Source organism: Schistosoma mansoni, chromosome 3 (assembly GCF_000237925.1).
Source record: "Schistosoma mansoni strain Puerto Rico chromosome 3, complete genome".
Classification (NCBI taxonomy): Eukaryota; Metazoa; Platyhelminthes; class Trematoda; order Strigeidida; family Schistosomatidae; genus Schistosoma; species Schistosoma mansoni.
The window spans coordinates 15,987,653-16,013,681 of record NC_031497.1 but is presented as its reverse complement, the minus strand read 5'-3'; the positions used below and the strand labels follow the sequence as shown (position 1 = coordinate 16,013,681).

Sequence of the window (26,029 nt, the reverse complement as noted above, 5' to 3'; positions counted from 1 at the left end):
TAGTTTTACAACTAGCTACCAGTAGCACCTTCTATATTCGATCGTTCCCAGTCAGGTAGAAATCAGAAGTCAGACGAGAAGAGGCAGGAAAGATATATTTGATTCGTTACCAATATATCGAGGACCTTTTCTATAAGCTGGCTAATGAAACGTAGGAGCTGTGTCCCACGCCGTGTTGCAACGTGATCTGGTACGGATGCATGACCGAAAGCCTTCAGTTAAACAAGTCCACTTAAACAACATGGTCAGCATCTAATGTCGAACACTTAATGAGCTATTGATTTTGGGGAATTATTTACAGCTACAGATCACTCCCCCTAGTGAGATAGTGATGCCCCTAAGACGTGACCAGCCAGAAGTTTAAACCCAACGAGTTTGTCGTTGGTGAACACTCTTCTGATAGCTTGCTTCGTTTAGCAGCGTCTGGTCGTCTTTCCTTAAACTATGGAACCAAAATGTACAACATAGCAATAAAGAAATAAAGTACAATGAAAAATTCCGGTTCCTTGCGAAACTTCGTCGTTCTTTTCCAGCCGTCCTGGGAAAGAGGAAAAATAGAACGTGTGAGTGCATGTCAAAAATACACTCGTACTTGCGTAGGGACACAAGATGAGCGGGAAAAAAATGAATAAACTAATACACTTACAAAAAGCGTAAAAGCGATCGGAAAAAATGGTTTTCTTTTGGTTTTTTTTTATATATAAAAATATATATATACGCTCAAAAAAAAAGATAAAATTGTTTTTTTTTATATAAATAAAAAAAATGAGCATATTAAAAAATTTTTTAGAATAAACTATGCAAGGTTAATTCAAGATAAAGCTTATGTCCTACGTGCAATATTCGTTAAGATGTTCTGGAAATTTTACTCGTCTTCCAGAACGCGTTGTTTTAGGTTTATTTATCGACGTTGACGAAGTATCAAGTTGTGTGTCGGCTGTCGTGTAGGGTACTACGAGTGTAGTAGCTGTGTCGTTTGCTTGTACCGAAGGAAAATCGACGTAGCTAGGGTTTCCTTCTAAGTACGCTGCTTTGAGTCGGTCGATACTGATGCTATCGTTCGTACCGTTCTTATCTACTACATAGTACTTAGGTTCGCGTTGAAGAACTTTGAAGGGTCCTTCGTATGCTGATTCGAGGGGTCGTCGATGTGAGTCTCGACGAACGAAGACGTGTGTACTATGTCGTAATTCGGGTTGAACGAAAACATCAGTTGATTGAGGTCGAGTGTGAGCAGGTTTAACTGAACGCATAGCGTTTGAAAGCCTACTCGTGTAAGAGTTTAGATCCATGTTCAATGAAGAAGCTGAAGGATCCACGAATTCTCCTGGGAGTCGGAGTGTCGTTCCGTAAACGAGTTGAGATGCCGTGTATCCAATGTCAGCTTTCACTGCATTGCGGATACCTAGCAAGACGAGTGGAAGAGCGTCTGTCCACTGTGAAACGTTTGAAGCTGATAATGAAGCTTTTAGTTGTCGATGAAAACGTTCTACCAACCCGTTTGCTTGTGGGTGGTAGGTGGTCGTTCGGAAGCGCGTGATTCCTAATAGTGTGGTCAGACAACGGAAAAGTCCAGATTCGAACTGGCGTCCGCGGTCTGTAGTGATGGTTGAAGGGCAGCCGAAATTTGCTACCCATCGTTCGACGAAAGCGCGAGCCACTGTTTCAGCAGTAATGTCCTTAATCGGTACTGCTTCTGGCCAGCGAGTAAAACGGTCTACGCATGTTAGGAGATATGAGTATCCGTTCGAGTCGGGTAAGGGTCCTACCAAATCTAGATGGACGTGGTCGAAACGAGCGTCAGGGGTCTTGAAAGAGCCTAAGGGACATTTGTTGTGTCTTATGACCTTAGGTTTCTGACAGCTTACACAGGAGCGTGCCCACTCCCTCACGTCTTTATTCATGCCAGGCCAACAAAAGCGTTCGGCTATAAGTTTGACTGTTGCACGAGCACCTGGATGAGAAAGATTGTACAACGTATTGAAGACGTTGCGTCGATAATGTTTTGGTACTATTGGACGATTCCTACCCGTAGATGTGTCACAAAGTAAGGTTTCCTTACCTGTTCCCATCTGCTTAATACGTAGTTTAAGAGTTGTCGAGGATAACTCATGCTGAAGATCAATGTCTTCTTTTTGAAGCTGAGCGAGTTTAAGAAGGTCGATTCCTTGGAAACTGTTCAAGGAGCTAATTCGAGACAAGGCGTCTGCGGCTACATTGTTAGCTCCAGAAATGTGTTGTATATCTGAAGTAAACTGCGAAATGTAGTCTAGTTGTCGAGACTCTCGCAGTGAGTACTTGTCTGAAGATGAACTTAAAGAGAAGGTAAGATGTTTGTGATCGGTAAAAAGCGTGAATTCTTTTCCTTCGATGGAATGTTGGAAATGTCGTACAGCACAATACATAGCTAGGAGTTCCCTACCGAAATTGCTGTACCTAGATTCCGCGTCTAGCAACCGTCTGGAGAAAAATCCTAAAGGTTGCCACGAGTTGTTAACCCATTGTTGTAAGACTGCTCCGATTGCTGAGTCGGATGCGTCTAATGCGATACTAATGGGCGCCTGAGTGTCCTGATGAGCAAGCAGGGTTGCTTTAGCGATGTGTTCCTTAACTGTGGAGAATGCTTTTCGAGCAATGTCGTCTAAACTAATTGATTTTGCATTTCCACGAAGCTGATCGGTTAACGGTTTCATAAGGGATGCGCATTTGGGTATGAACCGTCTATAGAAACTTACAAGTCCGTTAAAAGTTCGTAAGTGCTTGATCGTGGTCGGTTCTGGGTAATCCAGAATGGCCGCCACTTTGCTCCTAAGGGGTCGGATGCCTTGGGCATCAATAGTGTGTCCTAAGAAGTCTAAGGAGTTAGTCCCGATTTGGCATTTCTGAATGTTGACAGTAATGCCACGCCTTTGGAGTCGATCGAAAACAATGTCCAGATGCTTGAGATGCGGTTCTCTGTCCGGACTTGCTATTAGACAGTCATCAACATACGCATGTACGAAGTTGAGACCTCGGAAGACATCGTCTATAAACCTTTGGAAGGTTTGAGCCGCATTTCTTAAACCAAAAGGCATTCGTAGAAATTCGTAAAGACCGAAGGGAGTGATGATGGCGGTTTTAGGAATGTCGTCAGGTGCCGTCGGGATTTGGTTATAAGCTTTAACCAAGTCGATTTTCGAAAAGACAGTTGTACCTTTCAAGGTAGCTGTCAAATCGTGAATATGAGGCAGCGGGTAACGATCGGGAATGGTTTTAGCATTCAGACGCCGATAATCACCAGTTGGCCGCCAATCATTGCTGTCCTTTTTAGGGACCATGTGCAATGGGGATGACCATGGACTATTCGATGGTCGAATTATCCCTAGGTCCATCATGTGGTCGAATTCGTTTTTAGCTAACCTAAGCTTCTCGGGAGCGAGTCTTCGGGCTTTCGAAAATACGGGTGGTCCTGTAGTCGAGATGTGATGTGTAACATTGCTGGTTACACAAGGCAATTTCGATTGCGATTGGTGTATCCCGGGGTATTTGTCGAGTACTGATTGGTATGAGGGGTCTATGGTGTGCTTAATCGTGACTGGGGATAACCTGCAACCAGAACAAGGAGTTACGCAAACAGATAGTTTAGTGTTTCCATCTATTAACCTTCTTGAGCGTGTGTCGATGAGTAGATTGTGGTGTTGTAACAGGCCTATACCAATGATTGGCATAGAGACATCTGCAACCATGAAAATCCAGTGTATGGGTTTGCGTAAACCCACGTTAAGGTAGACGTACCTTTCACCGTAAGTAGCGATCGGCTTTCCGTTTGCCGCCTGTAAACTTAAAACAGACTCGTGAAGTCTGTCGTCGGGATTTGCTGGAAGGACGCTAACTTCTGCGCCAGTGTCGACGAGGTAGCGAACTTTCATAGTCACATCCGTGACATATAAGAGGCGGCTATGTTCGCCGGCTACGGTTGCCGTTAACGCGTGCCGGCTGGGAAGTTTCCCGAGCTGTTTTTCGTGTCACTCGATTTTGGGGTCGGATAATTGCAGGGCTTCCTGCAATTTCTGGAAGACTTACCGTACTGGTTATGATACCAGCACCAGTCGGGGTTGTCTGTCTCTCGACCACGAGAGACAGATCTCTTACGTGAAACGCTCCTACGTGGGGATTTTGACCGACTACGGTCATTACGAACTCTAAGATATCTTGTAAGCGTGTGACATAGTTCGGCCATGTCAGTCGAGGTTGATTGGGGTTTTTCTTTGATGGAAAAACCTCGGCCTTAGAAAATTTGGTGATTTCCAAGATTCGATCGGCAGATGCAGCTAGTTCATCTATGGCATTGTTTTGAAATGAAACAAGCACTGCCTGCACCTGTTGAGGGAGTTTAGACAAGAAAAGTTGTCTAAATAGGCCATCATCGAAAGTTCGTTGGCCGATGACTTCTCTCATTCTAAGCAACATGTCCGTCGCAGAACCATGTTGCAAATCGATATTATTAAGGAGTTGGTCTAACCGTTGTCGATCAGTTAGGTCTCCGCGTTTTAAAATCGATAGTTTGAGCGTTTCATAAGGTTCGGGAACATCACTAGTAAACATACTAGGTGTTACGTACCTGTTAAACTCGCGCGGTAACGCCTTAACTACCGCGAGGAAACGTGTGCGCGAGTCCGTGATTCCGTGCATGCAAAAATCGGCTTCTGCATAGCAGAACCAGGACTCGATATTGTCGGGCCAAAATGGCGTTAACTGAATGGAAATAGGGGGAATAGACTTAAACTTAAGAACCTTAGGAGAGTGTTCCGTCATAGTAATATAGATAACGAAAAATGTCTAATTAAAATATATCCGAGAAAACAAATTCGCCAAAAAAGGTATATCACAATATATAAAATTTAAATAAAGAATAACAATGAATAATAATATTCCAAAATGGAACAGACTCACAGTATATTGACTTGGTGTACCAGATCACGTCGGTCTCACCAATGATGATGCAACGGATGTTCTAGTTTTACAACTAGCTACCAGTAGCACCTTCTATATTCGATCGTTCCCAGTCAGGTAGAAATCAGAAGTCAGACGAGAAGAGGCAGGAAAGATATATTTGATTCGTTACCAATATATCGAGGACCTTTTCTATAAGCTGGCTAATGAAACGTAGGAGCTGTGTCCCACGCCGTGTTGCAACGTGATCTGGTACGGATGCATGACCGAAAGCCTTCAGTTAAACAAGTCCACTTAAACAACATGGTCAGCATCTAATGTCGAACACTTAATGAGCTATTGATTTTGGGGAATTATTTACAGCTACAACGTCATACAGTCTTAAATGATTCACGTGTTTGTCAACCTTCTTTTGACTAAGTCATATGACTGTTGATGGTTCGATTTTTGGATGTTCGAGTTTTCTTGCTTGAGAAATCCTCCTGTTTTGGTCCTATCGACTGAGGAGCAAGTCATAGAGATCTTTTAAGCTCGTTATGATTAAGAAACGGTCAAAATTATTGGTTTCTTCTCTAGGCTTTTGTTTATGTCGGGGTTAAGATAAATTTTCGACTGTTAAATTGCTATTCGGAATTCCGGATATTTTTTGTCAGTTTAACAACCCATGACTGCAACATCAAGTGAGTTTCTGCATATACCAAGGCCATTTGTCCCTTTAGACGGTGACACTTGATCATATTCAAACCTTTTTACACGAGTTCAGTCTTCCCAGAAATCATAATTGCATTTGTAAGGACTAAGTTCAGAAACATAAGTCTAATGAGAGAGTTTAACACAGTTGATCTTATTGTAGTGCTGGTCTGCAACATATTCCTAATGCTGTTGATGTCTAGCCACCATTTCTGGTGAATTTATGGATCCTCTTCGCCTTAGAGCTCATATTTGTTTAATTAACCGTGTTGGAACTGTTTTGTTTCGCTTTCACTGACAAACGTTTCCGCGGTTATCAGAATACTAGATATATTGCCTAAAGTGTCTACATCATTTGAACTGTGTGCTACACATCCACTCGGGATATGAATTACATAGTCTCATGTAAGCGGTTACTATGAAATCTGCACACGTTTAATGAATCCATCTCCAGCATTTGTCATATTGCGTACTAAGGGTGTTTGGGAAGAAGTCTAACTCCTCATTTATCCCCCAACCTGTACATATAAAATATAATTAAGTAACACGGGTGACTGATATGCTGTGAAGTTATTGTAATGAGTTGAAGTATTTGAATTATAGTATGAACTAGTAATCCCAGCAATAACGTAATTTAATCAAGAAGTATTAGATGAGCACGAATGAATGTACTGCATTTGGAATTCAAAATCAAAACAGTAATCAATACAAGAGAATCATTGGTTTATTCAAACACCACAGTTATTCTTACCTACAGAATATACTTTTACACATTATTGTCATGCCCTTCTTGATTGCCTTCCTTGGTTAACACTTTACGACACAATAGTATGCCATTGTTTTCAGATTCCTCAGTGACTCTTCTTCAGGAATACAAGAACGTCTGGTCTACGACATACAATTCCAAAGGCGGATATATCTCATGGAACCTAGTCAAACATATTATCCGCTAACATTCCTTTCCTGGGTACAAACAAGAAACTATTACTTCTTACACCTAACTTAACTACAGGGAATACAAAATAGAGGTATATATCATAGGATTTTCGAATTTCTTTATAGTAACAAACTTGTTCATTTAGGCACGGATGGAGATTCATTGTGGTTCATGCTCGTCTACGGTCATGTTAACTGGCACATGACTTGTCCATGAAATAATCTTAAACCTTTGAAATCTGATCACACAAACCTATTCAGGAGAGGAAATGAATCTTCAAAATGCTTATTTTTTAATATCGCTAGTTTCCTTTTGCATAGTTATATAATATGCCTTCGTGGGCCAGGGTGATTTTGTATTGGTTTTCAGGAGAACCAGACACGATCCAGACTTTCACGGGTTAAGTCAGAGGGCGGTGTCTGACTCTCTTGGATTGTCACGTGAAAGTCTGCATGGTGTCTGGTTCCCCTGAAAACCAATGCAAAATTACCCTGGCCCACAAGGGTATATTATATTATATAACTGTTTCCTTTTGCCCTCTACGTAAATAATGAGTGTAGTTTAAATATAGAAAACTGTGAGTTACGCTGGAAAAGATGTTGACGTTTTCACTTCGGGGTGCCAATAGCAACTGAGAGGGAGTAGTAAAAATGCAAAAGGTTAATATGCCTTCGTCATTAACAGGACTTCGAAAAATGAAGTACAGTATGTGTCAATCAACAGTAAGAGATACATATAAGCGAAACAAATTCGTAATTGTAAAATATGTTTTGATTAATAATCATCCATGTAATAAAAAGTGTCTCGAAAACAATGTTGTATTAACGCCTTGATGAAAAGAAAATGTAAGTTGTATAGCCAACGACAACAAGTTGATTTATACCTAGTTAGATAGTAGAATATATGAACCGGAACTATGAAGAGAGTATGACAATAAAGGACGGGAATCTATTGAATAATGTAGTTAAGGACAATTAGTTGGCTTTCGGGACTTCGAACCAAGCTCTCGATAAGTTGATCGATAGCCGTTTGAATATCATCATGAGAAAACCAATCTAAAAGATCTTGTATTATTCAGCACATTTGAGTAAACAGAAACGTACATAAGAGTTACAGAGGTAGTTGACATAGATTCAGTAGTGCAATAAGGAGTAATAATGCTGCGTAGAATTGTGGTGATCCAAGTTTTAATCCTAAAACAAGTGTGATTTTCCAACCATAGCACCAAATTTACATTCTGTGACACGTGGTGATCGAAAAACTATCTGGTGAACAACGTTGCATCAACAAACATATTCAGTTTTCTAAGAATTGTACACCAACTTCATTTTATGCACTTTCAAATATTTATCTTAACTCTTAAAAAATGTACGATTGTTTGCTTGGTTAGTGATTGAATAATTACCTTCTTCATTCCTACTTTGAATTGTGTGTCACTGCGTGAAGGATATGCTTTATAAGCCCCTCACAGGTGTATTTGAGTATTTTATGTGATGTCATGTTATCTGTTGAAAAAAGTTAGTAATAAGCAACCGAACGAGTGTACGTAGTTAGATTTCAGTCTTTAAAATCTAAACACTTTTTGCATGGCAACTAATCAAACTATCTTGTAGAATAACAATTTTTGTCAAAAATACACAGCTAGTTCGATAGAAACAGTTGATGCACCAGTAGTACCACTAACCATAGATTGAAAACATCAAAACATAACGCTGACATTATGTTATAACGGGTTGAATATTGGAAAAGTTGAAACTTTCGGAACTATTTCTCGGATTATTATTGTTCTTAATATCTTTATTGTACAATTAGTAGGTAACTTTATTATGGCACTTCTATATTATTCTTATTGTCAGCTTTCAGTAAATTTATCAACCATTGTTATGCGTTTTATTACTCCGTAATTATTGTCAACTAATTACGTACTGTTTGCCCAGGACTCTACTTCTTGCAATATGACGTGTTTAGAGTATGACTCCATATATGATGTGGTATGTAGTCAGGTATTATAAGTTTATTGAATGAGCCTTGAGTTATATTTAAGTACAATAAAGAACCCATATAGCTCCTAACTTCATCTGATTGGCGACTGAATTATAAGGAGCTCGAGGGTCAATAAGCGTTAAAGTCATCCTCGTTGCTCATTAGTTGACTTGTCAATCAATAAACAGAAGAATACCTATCCTGCCAACAGTATAGGTGAACTAATTAATAATTGGAATCTTGGTTGGACAATATCGCATGCGATATCATTTAGCAACCATTTTATTTAGCTATAAAATGTAAAATAATTAACGATAGTTGAGGTGATCTAACAATAAGAATATTTTTCAAAATTTTCGTCGGTCGAATGGATGTATACTAAAAAACAAAGGAGTCTAAGATACACTAACCACCTCGAGTTATTCAAATACAGAATGCCGGCCATCAATTCAGACTCTCAAGGTTGTGCAAACGATAGGTGATTTCAATCAGGGTGTGATTTTTATTTTGTGCTTGGGTCGATTTGTATGTACTATTGTGGTGTGTGCTACTTATATAGACATAAGTAGTATATAACGCTAGCCTTGCAGCAGAAGATTGAGAAGATCGAGAAGGGAAGAACGGAAACAGAAAGCAATTAGTATGGAAATGCATTAACAATAAAGTCTGAGACGATTGACTGATATTTGGAAAAAGGAACAGTCAAGTTTGAGACAATTGATTGACATTTTGCAAATTAAGTGTTTACTGTATGGTTCTCATATTTTACTAAGATGCTCCGTAATTTTATGTTCAGATACTTTACACAAAATACACTTTCCAGTAAGTCTTCCTAGTTGACTCTTGGTTTCAAACTATTTGAAAAGAGGTAGATTAGCAGCATTGAGACAGAAACCTGAATGATAGCACTTTTTGAAATTAATCAGGTCAATAGATGACAAATCATAGCAATAATGTTATATATTTTTTCACAAGAAGATATCTATAAGAAGCGTTTGTGAGGAAAGTAATTCACCAGCTTTACAATTCTTATCACATTATTTGCGGGAAAATCACATCAATGTTTCCTTAAATTGTTAAAGAATTATCTTAAGAATGAAGCAGATGCCAACAAGATATTTGTTAAATAAACTGATATAATAGATAGTTTCAAATATTTCCCTATGGCTTTTAGGTATACAACGATAATACGTCAATACGATAATAAGACTAGTCACGTTATATCAAGTCTAGGATGCACGACTCGGAATAGAGAACCAGAGTATAGACTAGATAATACTTTGTCCAGCACGAATTACAAACAGTCACTATCAGTGAGTCAGGAGTTGAAATCAATGACAGGAAGGGAAATCACATATTTAACAATCAGTAGTAGGCTGTGCTTGTTTGTTCACGTTTAGTGATCAATCAAATTTTACTCTCACTACCACACGTCATAAAGTCAAATGGTCATTGAGACTTCGAAAAAAGTAGAAAAAAATATAGATAACTGAAACCTGTTAGTCAATAGTGCATTTATTACATCTCAATTAGGATCTAGTATGAGAGTGAAACAAGAAAAAAATGCAGGCCATAAACATGAGAAAAAAAGAATATGACTGGATGAACTGAAAATAATCACCAGTCGTTTGTTCTACAACGTATAGGTAATCTCACCGAAGCGCTGAATTCAAGCAATCTCGTGTGAAAAAGTAGGAATATGTTATGAAAAGTGAACAGTCGGAATCACAAATAGAAGTTGAACATAATTTCAAAGTAACTGATTTGAGTCATTTAAGAGTAGTGAGATGAACAATTCAGCGAAAGATTTTGATTTCCTGGAATTATTCTGTGTTCAAATAATGGTCTGTTTAGATATTTGGGCTAATTACTTGTTGTTAAAACCATGGTTACGTAATGAAATGAAAAATTGACCAAGGAAATTAACTGAGAATTCAAGTTCTTGAATCACCCTCTATATAGTTAAAGAAATCGTTGTTTTCAAAGAGTAAGGATGTAGGTGTGAAAATAAAAACAATTCACAATGGTGCATAGATCAGAACGACTGATAATGATCAGGTAGTTTAAGCAGAATCCCGGTCACGTTTGTGAGTATAATTGCGTAAAAGATACTGTGTTAAGAATATCCTTGTGACCATTCCTGACATAATTCCTAATGATACACAGCTTCCAGAAGGTGAAGCAAAGTAAGTAAAATATATTTTCCCTACGATCAGCCTAAACGATGAGACTAGTAAGCATTCGGAAAGGGAGATAAATAAATAAATATTATAGCTTAATGTGTATGTATATATAAATAGGTCACCCAGTGTTTAAGTAATTATTTATCCGGATATGAGAATCAAATGTGTAGGCTAGTACAAGCTGTAAATCATCTACTTTTATATTTACAAGCGTAAAAAAATATATTCAAAAATATAGGGGAATCATTGTGAAATAAAATAAAACGATCATTCTGAAAAATAAGTTAAAGTTTCAACATATACAAGGTTAGATGAATGTAAGGCAACAATAAGCGAACAATTATAACGTTCGAACTTGGGATCGTGTAAATTCTTGAGATTGTCAAAAGTATTTTCCTTGTCCTGTATATTATTTAACATTGTTTTCATATGAATAGTATGAAGACAGAACAATAAGAAACATCGTATATGTCTTAAAACATCAGAATTTCAGGTTCATAACAGGTAACCATATGAGTATTTGACTTAACCTCTTTACTCTGCTATCCTTAGTTAATCGAGTTAAAATCAATTCCAGATTGATAACATGTTTACTACAATGAATAGGAAGTACTAACGACGTGTTAACAGTTTGATAAGCAATGTTTCTTTAATGGTACACATTTCTGATAAAGTTGACTAATCAAACATTTTATCGTTTCCAAAAAATGCTAATTTCATCTGAACATATGAATTTACACTTATACCATGACAAAGATTGATGGTTTGGTCCTATTTTTAAACAAAACAATTGAAGTAAAGACGTTGAACATGTGGTGTACCAAAAAAGATTATAAAGGGTGTAAGTGTTTATCTCTTCTTAACTTAAATCATAATACCAAAATCTATTTTAAAAAAAGTAAATCTCATCATTAGAAAAACATTTTGATGTAACATTCAAAGTTCTTGATAATTATTCATTTGATTATAAATTTTGGTATTATAACTGGTAATTCTTAAACGGAAAAGAATATAGGACTATAACATAATGGTCCTGTTTAATTATCTTTATTTCTCTAAAGAATATGGCTGCCATACGTCTCAGTTTGCTAACTCAAGACATAGATTACTTCTAGCTGATCTATCTAGTCTATGATTGTGACACCATGATACTGGTGCAATTCTTTCAGAAACAGTCATTGCATTAAGTCCGAACACATGTATTATTGATGAGTATTAACTAAGGTGAAGCCTATGTTCGGGGTTTCTTGATGGTGGACTCCAAATACATAATATGAAACATAGTTCATCTCAACATCGAATTACTTTATCTATTGGTAGCGATCCTCATTGATCAATAGAATTCGATCAGCGCTGAAGACTACGTAAAATGATAGTGGTTATTGAGTCCAAATTCCTCATTTCTTCACAGTGTCGATCATAACTCTCATTGATCGATATTAAAATTTCAGAATGTTACATTTGATAACGTAAAGTTCATATTTATGAAGGATACTAGTTTCATCGAGATTTTATGTCAGTTTTGCTGATAAAAATCAACCTGTATAAATTCAAATACATAGCTCTTTTTTTATTACCTCCAATTATGTAACATAAATTGAACTTGTACTTAATACAGTAATCATATTTTAGTTATAAGGATGAAAATTCTCCGAACTTTTCTTATAGACTCTTACATTTTATTTTAACTGTATTCCAGTTTCATGTATGGGAAAGTTCTGAAATAAATTAATGTTAAAACTTTTAGTGAATGATCTTTAAAATTTTATAAAAAATCATGTTTATTTCAAAGAAATATTTATTTTAATAGTTGAGATCATGAATCATTTGAAGCTAGACCACCATGGAAAACCTGGAAGCACTGGACAGCTGTTCCGTCCTAGTGTGGGACTACTCATCAGTGCGCATCCACGATCCCACCTCGCAAGACTCCAACCCAGGACCTGTTAGTCTCGCGCGCGAGCGCTCAACCACTAGACCACTGAGCTGGCCGGCATCCAACGATGTTAATGTCTAACTTCAACCAATCCACGAAATTGAGTGACACATCCATCATTGTCTTCAGTGAGTTGATATCTCACAACAGACCTTGTTGAACTCTACTGGTCACTGCTTCTCATTATAAATGTAGGAAATACTTCTTAAAGCCAGTCACTAGTGAGCATATATTGGTTAATATGAGAAGAGGTTTTGTGGATATTATAGTAATTTTAATAGTTAAGATCATGAGTCAATTTATTTATTTTCTTCCAAAAATTCTCAATTTAATTCTACTTTTTTTATTTAGTTGTCAAATTTAAATTTGTTTGAAAGTGTTTTTTCTACTTTTCTTTTTACTTCCATTAAAACAACTTGTATTGAAGTTAGTTAATCATATTCTGTCAAACAAAATATGATTTAATTCATTTAAACGAATATATATATATTTGTTCAGGGATTAAAAGTTTATTCAATTTGTCTGTGATTTTAAAAAGGAAAATTAAATTGACTTTAGTTAGGCTTGAATTAATACAAGAATTTACTTTAAAAAAGAAGAATAGAAAAGAAAAAAAGAAAAAACTGAAAAATGTCTTTTTAAAAAATTAAAATTATTTTAAAAATTAAATTTTATTTCATTGTTAGAAATTGTAAAGAATGCATATGTATATATTTGTTAAGTTATTAATATATAGTTGAAATCATGAGTCAATTGAAGCTAGACCACTATGGAAAACCTGGAAGCACTGGACGGCCGTTTCGTCCTATTAATACTTATTAATACTTTTAAGATTATGAAACAAACAAACAAAGTCCTTTCATATAATCCAATTCAACTAAATAGACTAATTATCTTCGTTTCAGTTTGGGCACCCGGGCAGTATCACAGGCCTCACACAAATCAAATGAGATTTGTGTGGCGCATATGTATCTGGTGCCCCTTCGTACCAATATTTATATGTTTAAATAATAATAATAAAACTATTTAATTTGGTATAATCAAAAATGTCAATATAAACTACAAATCTAATGTATCTTTTCCAAATCTTATTAGAAATTGAATCCTCCCATCGTATTATTTATAAAACGTTAAAATATTAATCAGTAGAAGTTCATTAGGTTAAACTTTTATAAAATTAATAAGTCAAGGTTAATTTCTTATTTTACTTTCAAGTTTTCAATGATGATTTAACATTAATTAATTCATGATCTCAGTAGAATAAATTTTTATATTAAATGATAATCGCTTACTCAATCTTATCACTTCAGTAGTATCTTATTAAGAAAAAAATCACAATTATTATCTAACATTGTTGATAACAATTTGTAATGGACGGAAATCATAGAAATTTCAACTTATTAGCAAATTCTGAATTCCATATATTCATTTATTAATTCATTCGGAACAATTTTGAGTTTTATTTCGTGTCTAACAACGAAGGAACTATGTTCACAATGTCATGATTTATTTTCTTCCTTTTCGAAGTATCATCATTTTTTTAACAGGTTCTATGATAGATTAACTACTTTTTGTTTGACTTAAGTAGAATTAATTTTGACTGATTTATTCTATAGTTCATCATAAATAACTAAGATCATTTCGATTATAGATCGCTTGAAATTAATTTCGTCTGAAAGGTTAAACGTTCACTTTGTGATCTAAATGTATTGGGTTCGACTTTCGGTGGGTTTTTGTATGTGGTCTGTTGAAAAGTCCTATATGAGAATGAAACAACCGTTCAGCGCTTCCTGGTTTTCGAGTATTGCATAATTAAGGTCAATCTGTAATATAAACTATAAATGTTCATTTTGAAGTTAGTTTTCAGTATCGTTTGAGATTATATAAGGTACTACTTAAAAATTCTTAACAGGGTTTATATAACCTCACATTAGACCAAACACAAAATCTCAGTTTTTGAAGAATGATCCAATAGATCATATTTTAGACTTCAGTTTATTCATGATATTAAGCGTAGACCGTTCAATACTTAAAGTTGTTGATATGATCAAATGTATTTTTGTAATAAAATTATTGAAGTTAAGAATATAAATCATATAATCATGGTTAAAACTTGACTGCCTGAATACTGCAAAAGATGCTGTTTGAAAGACTCCAATTTATCTGTTGTAATCACAATGTGACTAACATACGAAATAGGTTCCATCACTAAACAGTAGAATACAGAGCCAATATGAATAGCTACCGACAAAAATATATATACATATACTTAAACATAGACGTTTGACCGAAGTAATTAAGATCACAAATAAGTAAACTGGATAAGATGTACCAGTCAATAAAAATCCAAGCTGATTATTGTATAACAGGAGATATTATATACTGATATTCACGTAGACTGAACAATTCAATCAGCTTCAGAGCAATTTGATTCTTTTCTTAGTATACCATTATGGTTCTAAAATACCCACCCTTTCTCAGTTGAATGAGAAATATTAAAATTTACATATTTATTATTCTTTTTTGAATTTTAATACATACTCATTTTGACTAACCTATCCTCTCTGTGTTTTATTTTATAATCAAGAAAGTTTATCAGTTACCTATTCTTGCATTGTAAAGTTGAAGTTATGGTGGTTAATACTGAAATAATAGGAATCATTTTCAAAGTTTAGTTGATAATTACGGAAGCATTGAATGTGTAACAAAAGCACCTTTCGTGAAACACGAAATCATTTTTCACATTTTACAAACAAATGATGCTAATCTTATTCAGTAAAAAGAAATTAATTTTATCCTAATAATATTATCCTAACTGATTTGTTCAAGTTGATTGAAAAGCTAGGTACATAAAGTTACATAATTCTTATCTGATATAAAGAATAAAATCTCGATAAATAAAACTACCAGAGTAAAGATGAGAAATGTAGAAATACATTTATAACTTTTCTTTTTTACTTTAATTTCTATCATACTAACTATGAGACTTAAATGAATCTAGTTCATTCGTATTGGTTGTTTAAATCTTTCATTTGTGTTAAGGACTGCTGTTGATCGATATCTTTTGGCACATATGCATCCTATTCAGATTACGTCCGATGTTGCCATTACATTACAAGCATTATAAATAGAATTGGTTGATGATCAACATTGGAATCCAGGGTACGCACTTGTCCTATTGTAGTGAACAGAACACGATTGGGGACAATTGAATATATTAAAGCACGAATTACAAATTATCTTACTAAGATCTGATAACCATACAACAAACAGTTAATTTGCAAAATAACAATCAATTGTCTCAATCTTCATTGTTCCTTCTGTAAATATCAATCCATCTTCTCTAATTTCCTTGTTTATTCATTTTCCTACCAATTGTGCTTCATTTCAGTTTTTTCCTTATCGGTCTTCAGCCAAAATACATTCTATATCTGACCCTCACCATATACTACTTATGTGGATATAAGTAGACCACACCGCACTATTTGAAATTCGTCAGTTGGAGTTGTTGTTCACTCTAAGACTCTAAACTAATCTCAACCTTTAAAGAACTAAAACCATTCATTAGTATGGAAATTTAAACACTTCAAATGAAAAATACTGATACATATTTATAGTTTTTGAATTATTCTTCAATCTCTTTCAGTTCAAGTTAATTTTTGAGTCTTTTAAACTAGACATTTTAAAATTATAGTTGAAATCACGAGTCAGTTGAAATTAGACCACCATAGAAAACCTGGAAGCACTGGACGGCCGTTTCATCCTATTATGGGACTCCTCAGCAGTGCACATCCACGATCCCGCACTCGCGAGATTCGAACCCAGGACCTATCAGTCTCGCGCTGGAGCACTTAACCGATAGATCACTGAGCTGTCCGGCATTCAACGGTGTTAATGTCTAACTTCAACCAATCCACGATTTTGAGCAACCGTTCATCAATTGTCTTCAGTGAGTGAGGAGTCCCATAATAGGACGAAACGGCCGTCCAGTGCTTCCAGGTTTTCCTTGGTGGTTTAGCTTCAACTGACTCGTGATTTCAACTATGAAAATACTGAAACGTCCACAAAACCCCTCCTGATTTTAAAATTAATTAGCTTTTTTGTTTTGTTTTTCTAAATGGAACATATCACATAAATTCTTTAATACATAATTTGTTTTCCATATGTATAGACACATGGAAAACTAACAGTTTTGTCACAAAAGAATGTTATCAGTATATAAAATAGTTTCGGCATTTGATTTTTCTTTTTTTCTTTTTTTAATTTGCATAAAGTTTTCATTCATTTTCTTTTTTTTTTACTTCATTTTATTCTTTTGTTACTATTTTGTTAATATTTAATAAGTAAATTTTGTTGAATTCACTTTTTTAGTTACGTTTAGTTAAAGAGAAAATAATCAGCAAAAAAAAGGGAAGTTTTAAAACGGTTTATAAAAGTCATTTTAGACAATTCTCATTTAGACATAAGTTTATTCATGTGTGTTTTGTATATGTGCATATTTGTATATTTATGTGTATGTTTGTATTTTAGATGAAGAATATATAACATTCAAATATACGTAACCATACTCACTATTAGATAATAGTTTAGTTTTGACTTTTGACTGACCAAAAAATGATGGATGACTTGATAAATTCTTTTCTTTTTTATATTTTATAGGCGGGGAATTAATTTCTCGGTGTCGAACTAAGTTGATATGTTTAAAAGTTTATTGTGAATAGGGTGAGACAGTGAAGATGTGATTTTAGATGAATAAGAAAGTGGAAATTTTTTTCAAGGATGGGATTTATGTCTTAAAACGTATTAAAATAGGAGACATTTGTAATGTGGGGGGGGGTGTATGAAGAAATAAATCTATAGATTCTGTGTCAGTCTAATAAGGATAAGTTCCGAATGAAAAACCTGTCATTTATTTAAACATTAAGGTAAATAACGTGTATGTATGTATGTATCTATGTATGTTAGTGAGTATGTATGTATAGTAGACATGTGTATAACAGTAAAAGAAAAGGAAAATAAATTAAATTGAAAATTTTAAAATAAATCTTAAATAAAAGTAGAAAGAGTTGTTATCTCTGAAAAAAAAACTTTTTGATTTACTCGGATTAGTTTTCTAGTTCTTTGTTAAACACCATAAGTGAACTCACTTTAATCTCCAAGTAATTAAGTTTAATTTCTTTAGGTTTCCTTTTTTAAAAGAAGAGAAGATAATTATGAGTATTTATATTTTGGAAAATTTTAAATCTTGGGATAGGTCAAGTTTTCATTTTTCATCTATTCTGGAGTTATTCTATACCGCAAATGATGCATCTCTTATTAGAAAGAGGTAAAATCGACTGGTTGTCCGTCTAATTTTTCTTTATAGAAGCCTGTATTTAAGGGGAAGAAGCTTTGGATCAAATTACCGAGTCAAATATTAGACTTATTGTTAATTTTAATCGCTGAAATGTTCACAGATATATTTTCTTTTTTAAAAGTCTTCCATGCACTCAGTTTCCAACTGTTGTGAAATTATTAGCTAAAATGTAGGTGAAAGTTCCTTATTGGGAAAATGATTTCAAAAACAGCACATATTGTCTATTTCAAGGGAATGTAAAAGTAATTTCATATCTTCAATAGTGGTGAAATCGTTTACTTTTAGCTCAGTATAGTTGCTGGTAATCAAACTAATAAATTAATAGAAAATCTAAATAATGTTATGACGTGCGGTGTCCAAGACTAAAAGCGATACACAAAACTTCCAAGTATTGAAGCCCCAGTTGGTAACTGGGTGACAAGATTAGGAGTAAGAGACGAAGTTTGTTGGGCTGAACTGAATCGAAATGCATAAACACTCATTTGTATATATATATATATATATATATATATATATATATATATATAATTCTTAGAAAATGAAACTATTTCTTGGTCAGCACAACATAGTTTTCTCATTTAGCAACCTTTGATTGGCCCACTGTATTGAACATCATTTGTAATGTTTCCAGAGTATGATTTCACCACGTCCTAGGAATACAATTGCAATAAATACGTTTCCCAAATGTTTCATTAATTAAATAAACATGAAATAGAATAGTAACACTTTAACCAACAAATACGTTAAATTTATGTATCAGTTTTTCATTACGAACTGAATCATTGTGAGTATAAGTACTGTTTTCCGTCTCTATGACACACATGCTACCATCGAGCTAGGCGACAGTTGGTTCACTATATTGTATAATTAGGTGTTAACGAGTGAATTCCCCCCACCACACCATAAAACCTTTGTAGTTAAGTTGTTTGATTTCTAGGTTGATTTATGGCTAGATGTTACAAAAAAGAATGTTCTAATTACGAGGAGGCAAACTGATGTTACCCAATACTATTTCAAAAAGTGTCTACCATTGATTTATTTCGATTTTCGTTTACATTCGAAGATATTTTTGCTGTAACAAATTACTCAATCCGCAAAACGTTTGTTTATACCCATACTAGTATCAATAAAACATCATATTATTCACTGGGTCAACTTAAATTTTTTTTACATATTCCCAACATATTCATCTCTTGATTCTTGTATCAAAATATTTTATTAATTCTCTTTTTGAATATTATATAATTGTTGTATACGGAGATTAAATTATGGGTAACTTCCGGGAACTATTTATGGACTGTTATTATACATATATTCTTATTGTATAACTATTAAGTAATCATATTATATGTATACTCATATTCTTTTTATTATAAGCTTCCATTTGACTTCTTGACTACTATTATACGATTTATCGTTCTTAAGTTATTCTCAATTTTTTGGTTACAGTATCTCACACTCACAGCCACTTTTTGCTTGATCATGTATAATGGTTATACCCTTATATATGGCATGATGCGGTTTGATTTGCTTGTATATAAACTGCGTTTATTGGAAATATATGATTCATACAGCGGAGGCTGATATTAGTGTTCTGGACTGAACCGACTGGGTTAGGAAAGTAGCTACTATTTTAGAGGACCAATAAGAACTCAGAGTTTACTCTACACTGCTCGCACTGGTTTATGCGTTATTCGTCTGACGTAGTGCCAAGGTCATATAGGTCGGTGTTTCTAATTGACGATTTAGTCATATGAAATATTGGCAGATCCATAGGACATAACAGTAATCTAGTAATCAATTAAGTGAACTTCTCAATTTTAATATAATTTATTTTGGTAATTATAATCATCTTTCTTTCAGTTACTCAATTAACCATTCAATATTATTTTGATAGTTACTTGGAAATTGTACAATTAGTATGTTACATCGTTACTTGGTTAGTATTACATTACTGTTGTGATTTATATAGGTATATATTAGTGTAGAGCCGTGATAAAAAAACTAATTGAAAAGAGTTTTCTCCGCTCTATTCACCTATTTATTAATCTACTTTAGCCACTAAATCAACATGTGATACTAAATCTAATGAAAAGAATCAAAAAAAGATTTGTCTGTTTTTGTAACCATGATCCTAAGAATTTAGTTGTAGTGAAAAACAATGTTTTTTTGGTGTAGTTACTAGTTACCCTCAACAATACTAAATTTCAGATTAATATCGTCGAAGCCCGCAAACTAATTAGCTAACAAGGAATTGTAAAGCTGCTAGGAAGAAGTACGCAAATTTAAAAAAATCAACGCTAGTTGTTTTTTAACAAGTTAATTTGTAGGATTTTAAACAGTACTTACTGGATGCTTATTTATATATCGTATTCGTTATAGATTAATCTCATTTGAGGTACCACTGAAACCAGATACCAATAAACGGTCATTTCGTCTTAGTTCTCAGCAATGTGTACTGACTACTCCTATAGGGATTAAGCTCGGGATATTCAGGTGTTGGAGTAGACGCTTGACCATTAGAACCCTGAGTAAAAAACCAATGGTACAAATCCATCTTCAATCAATTAGCGCTATGGTGTGATGATTATCCGGTGCCACTGTAGACAATTGTTTCACTCTCAATACATCTGGACTCCATATTTCACTAGTTTTCACTAGAACTCCTTGAATATCAGGGAGTAGGTTGCTGGTCTACTGGTAAGTACAGTTTAACTGAACAAGTTTTGTGTATATTGATTTATTTTTTTAGGCTTCATTGATCAAAGACTGATTTTAATTACGGTGTTAAATCAAACTAGCCTTTAATCAAGATATTTTCCTTAAAATATTCTTAAATATTTATAGTTATATACTGTTTCCTTTTTTTGAATTCTTTAAATATTATTTTATATTTTACTGACTAATAAAAATAACAGTCATCTAATTGTAAATGAATTATTTGGTTTTGTAGGGAAGTGATTTTTTTACAACTGATTAATTACTGAGTAATAACCAGTTTCAAGTATCACAGATACGATTTGCTGACAAATGCAAAACAGCATGAAACTTAATTCTAGGGCCTATTGTCGATCGCCTCCAGCCACCATCTTAACAATATAATTTTAGTTAGGCATCTATTGAAATTAATCAGATTGTAGTACAATATAGTCTGGTAGTTTAGGTGTTTAATCATATGACGTAGGATGTTCTTTTCCAAATTACAATGCAGTACGCTTTTATGGGGTTACCTCTGTTTGAACTATTTATTCAGTAAACATTGATTGCATTACATCACCCATTTCTTAATGACACTTTCATCAATACAACCAGTTTTTCCTTCCTTCATTACATGTTCTATGAGAGGTCTTATTTCTAAATTCAATCTTTACTTGACTTACACTTAGAATTTGATTTATCTTAATCTTTCGTAAAATATTTTCAGTAATGATTAATACTTGGTAGCTATATTTTCATTATTTCGTATTAACGATAATAATTCTGAGCTAACTCTTTAAATATTTGAAGAATATTTTGTCCATTCCCTTGTAAATAAAAAGAAACGGTGAATTTTTTAAAGTTACCAGTTATAGTGTTATCAAAATTTTCTTTTAATTATTTGCCATTAATTAATCAACGCTAATTACATATTCGCTTGCTATTGTTTAATTGAATCTTCTCATTGATATTTAGGACTGTAATTGATCAGTCTCTTATTGGTATACATGTATCTTATGTGGCTTAATTCAATCGAGCAATTCAGATAAACAAATACAAAATGAATTAAACTTCATGTCATTTTACAAGCTAGTAGCTATCTGGACTCAGTAGATAAGTAAATAACGCGATGACGTTTGAAGTGAATAGTAATAGGTTCGAATCTTAAATCTTGAATGTAATGCATCCAACTAAAAAGTCCTAAATAAGACGAAGAGTACGTCATGGATTCCACTGCTATCCATCATCCATATCTGTTTATAATTTATTTTATTATTTTTTTCAGTACAATAATATACATTTTAAATATATTCTTATGAACCGTATTAACAGTTTTGAAAAAAGTTTTCTTCATGATTGATACATACCTTATTAAGTAATCTATTAGACTTTAATAATAAATAAATAATAAATACTAAATAGATTTATAGGAACTTTCGTTTAAATTAGAGCGAATAGTTTCATAGTATTTGGGCGTCGAGTTGATGTAAGACATTAAATAGGAATAATATATTTTTAAAATCTCAGTGAACGAATTTGAAGTAAATCCAACGTTTCGCCTGTCAATATGGTTCAAGCTTTTTCAAGGAAAAACTATATAATCATTGATATGAGATTAATTCATTTCTAATAATAAATTTACTGATTATAATTTTTAAGTAGTATTAATCGGTTTTTTTTTAAAGAAGCATGAATATTTAAAAAAAAACTATTATACATGAGTCATTTGAAGCTAGACCACTATGAAAAACCTGTAAGTACTGGGTGAGCACTGTTGAGGAAACGGCCGTCCAGTGCTTCCAGGTTTTCCATGGTGGTCTAACTTCAATTCATTCATGATCTCAACTTTATAAAATTACTATAATATCTACAAAAACCCCTTTTGTTATTAATTATTATACAGTTTATGAATTAATAAAAAGTTAAACAGAAAAATTATTTTTTTTTTGTTAAAATAATTCAGTTGATTTTTTAAAATTTTATTTCATCATTATTTATTCATCTATTTATTTATTCATTTATTTAAACAAAACAAATTGTATATAAAAATCATAATCATCATAATAATTTGAATTTGTGCGCGCTCAAATTTTGAATAAATTTATTATATAATTAAAATGTAATTTAAAATGAATTATTTTAATTATAATCGATAAGATTTTTTTCTTCAGTTTCATTTTGATTTATTTTTTTCTTTCAATTTCTTCTTCATTCAATGAATTAGTAATAAGAGGGAAAAAAGAGGACAAATTTCTTTTTTCTTTTTTTTTGTTACTGAAAGTATATGTCAATAGTAGATAATACACAACATTATTTTTATTTGAAATTCAATGAAGATTGAAATCAAAATGCAGTATATTAGTATATAATTTGAATTAAATGTTCATGGGATTAGTTTCATTGTTTGTAGTATTAGTATTAGCATTATCGGTGATCATATTGGAAGCAATCGTAGTAGTAGTAGTATAAACTGTAGAGGGATGAAATGTTAAACGATTACGTAACCCTTGAGTGTTATAATCCATAAAAGGTTTATTATGATAATAAGTACTTTGATTATTATTGTTATTGTTAAGAGTAATGATATTATCATTGATATGACTTAATTGTTTATTTTCTTCTAGGGATAATTGATTATTAAATGTTTGTGAACTAATTAAATTCCAAGATTGATTAATTTTATTATTTAAATTATTAGATATAGATGATGGAGGACTAGTTGTTATTGATGTTGTATTCTCTTCCATTTCATGATAAGTACTACCTAAAATTTTATCTCGTATACGTTTCTTTTGTTTCATTCGACGATTTTGAAACCAAATTTTCACTTGAGTTTCTGTTAAATTTAAATCAGCTGCAATCTCAATACGTCTTGCACGTGATAGATAACGATTAAAATGAAATTCTTTTTCTAATTCAGTTAATTGTCTAGTTGTAAAATTTGTACGTCCACTTAGTGAATTATTGTTAATTATGTCGTATTTTGATTGATTATTGCATTCTGTACAATCGATAGAACGTTCATTATTATAATTTAGTGTAGTTTCATCTCGATGTAAATTATTTATAGAATCATTTATAGTTGTACACGGCAATGGATCATAATTCCTATTAGCGTTAAACATTCTTTGATTAGATTCCATATGATCTGATAATTCAGACATCCATACAGATGAATTTGTCTCAAGAGATGATATAGCACTGATTTTATTCATTTCAGAATTATCTTGAAATTTTACATTATTAGTGAGTAGGAAATTATTTGAATTCGACGAAACAATGGATTTCGATGAATTAGATTTTTTAATTGTATTTGATTTTGTTGTAAATGTATCTATAAAATTAAAAAAGAAAAATGGAAATTACCAGTATGAAAACGTAAAATGTTCAGTAATCTCAGTACAGTGATTAGTCACTGAGATATGACTGCTGTCATGTTTTTTGGTCATTTTAGGGATTTTGAAATTCAATTGACGATGGAGGAGCATAGGACGCTCACTAGCATTCTCCATCCAACTCTGTCCTCGGCAATCTTTTCCAGTTTCACCCAGTTGCTACTTATTCTTTTGATGCTTCTCTCTGATTTTCGATAAAATGTATTCCTTGGTCTCCCTCTTTTCCATTTTTCTTCAGGATTCCAATGTGGAGCTAGCCTCGTGATGCAATTTGATGATTTCCGAAATGGATGTCCCATCCACTTCCAACATATTTTCCTAATTTCCTCCTCAGCTAGAAGCTGCTTTGTGCTCTCCAACAGTAAGTTGCTGCTCATGGTATCCGGTCAAAAACGGACATTGAGTATCTTACGTAGACAATTGTTTATAAATACTTGCACCTTCTCGATGATGGTTGTAGTAGTTGTCCGAGTTTCAGCTCCGAACAATAGAACTGTGTTGAGGTTCGTATTGAATATTGTGACTTTGATATTGGTTGACAGTCGTTTTGATTTCTATATGTTCTTCAACAGTGGGAATGTTGTCCTTGCTTTGCCAATCTGTGTCTTTATGTCTGCATCCGATCCTCCTCATTCATCGATGATGCTACCTAGATACGAAAATGTTTCCATCTCTTCCAGAGTTTCCCTAACAAGTTTGATTGTGTTGGTGTTCTTCTGTGCACGACTTTGCACTGTAGTGCGTTGTATGAATTCTGGATAATGTTGACAATCTTATGAGGAACTCCATAGTGTAGAAGAAGTTTCCACAATGTTCTCCTATCGTGCTGTCGAATGCTTTCTCGTAATCAATGAAGTTGGTGTATAGTAACTAGTTCCACGCAACTGATTGTTCAACGATGATCCATAGTGTCGCGTTCAATCTGCGAACTACCGATCCTTACGGAATCCAACCTGTTGATCTTGAAGTTGGGCGTCCATTGAATCTTTAATCCGGTTCATCAACACTCTGTCGAAGACGTTTCCTCGTATGGATAGTGGGGTGATACCTCTGTAGTTCTCATATTTACTGAGATTTCCTTTCTTTAGTATCATGATGAGGTATCCAAGTGGTTAGATAGGAAGCCCTAAATATTGGTTTCGTTTTACTAAGCACAAGTTAGTGTGGACGACGACCGATATACTGAAGAGCTGAGATATCTGTACTGACTGATTACTGACTATTGACCAATACTACAGCCCTTAACGGTAACGTTTCATTTTGTGAACCTGTGTGGCATACGTTCAACTCCACATGGGAGCACCATTTCCTTGGAGATTGCTGATTCACCATGTCGATGAGTGTCATCCAGCACGAAACCAAAATCCTGGATTTTCTGCTGACTCTATGGCCATCTAACATCAAATACCATAGCAGGTTTGATACAGTAAGCAACTGAAATCTTCAAGTTGAACTTTCATTCAATTCTCAATGATTTGTTTCATGTAAATAAATCTACAATTATCATACTCATTTTATCATGGATTAATTTTTAGAACTTTTATTAATGCGAGTGGAAGGTTAAAATCAGTTATGTAATTTTTTTATTGTTAAATGGGTAGGTCAACATCAGTGTATATATCAAAGACCTAGAAAATCTAGTTCATCAATCGTCATTGACATTTATAAGGTAATGTAATTTGTGTTCTTAGCAGAAAAAACCCATAAATGTATAATGAGATGAAATAAATGATTTTCATGGTCTTCCTTCATATATTTTTGGTTAATTTCATCAAAAACAAAGTGAAATATGTCGGTAACCATTGAGAAGTAAGGAGCACCAAAGAACTATTTCTTCATAGATCCAATTATATTAGCAGCGAGCATTCATGACTCCGCAAAAGATCGCAATGAGAGCATTCAGTTCCTCCTGCTAGTACG

The 26,029-nt window shown here is 33.7% G+C and overlaps 1 protein-coding gene across 1 annotated transcript in view; it reads right to left on the bottom strand.

The window, feature by feature from the left end:
* Window positions 1–26,029, bottom strand: part of Smp_156360 (putative pyruvate kinase) — a gene marked incomplete at its 5' end in the record, with an annotated part of 65,554 nt that overhangs the window by 19,303 nt on the left and 20,222 nt on the right. The window contains one exon of the mRNA XM_018799400.1: window positions 23,479–24,048. Within this exon, the coding sequence (XP_018651192.1) occupies window positions 23,479–24,048 (570 nt within the window). The remainder of the gene's footprint in view (window positions 1–23,478; window positions 24,049–26,029) is intronic.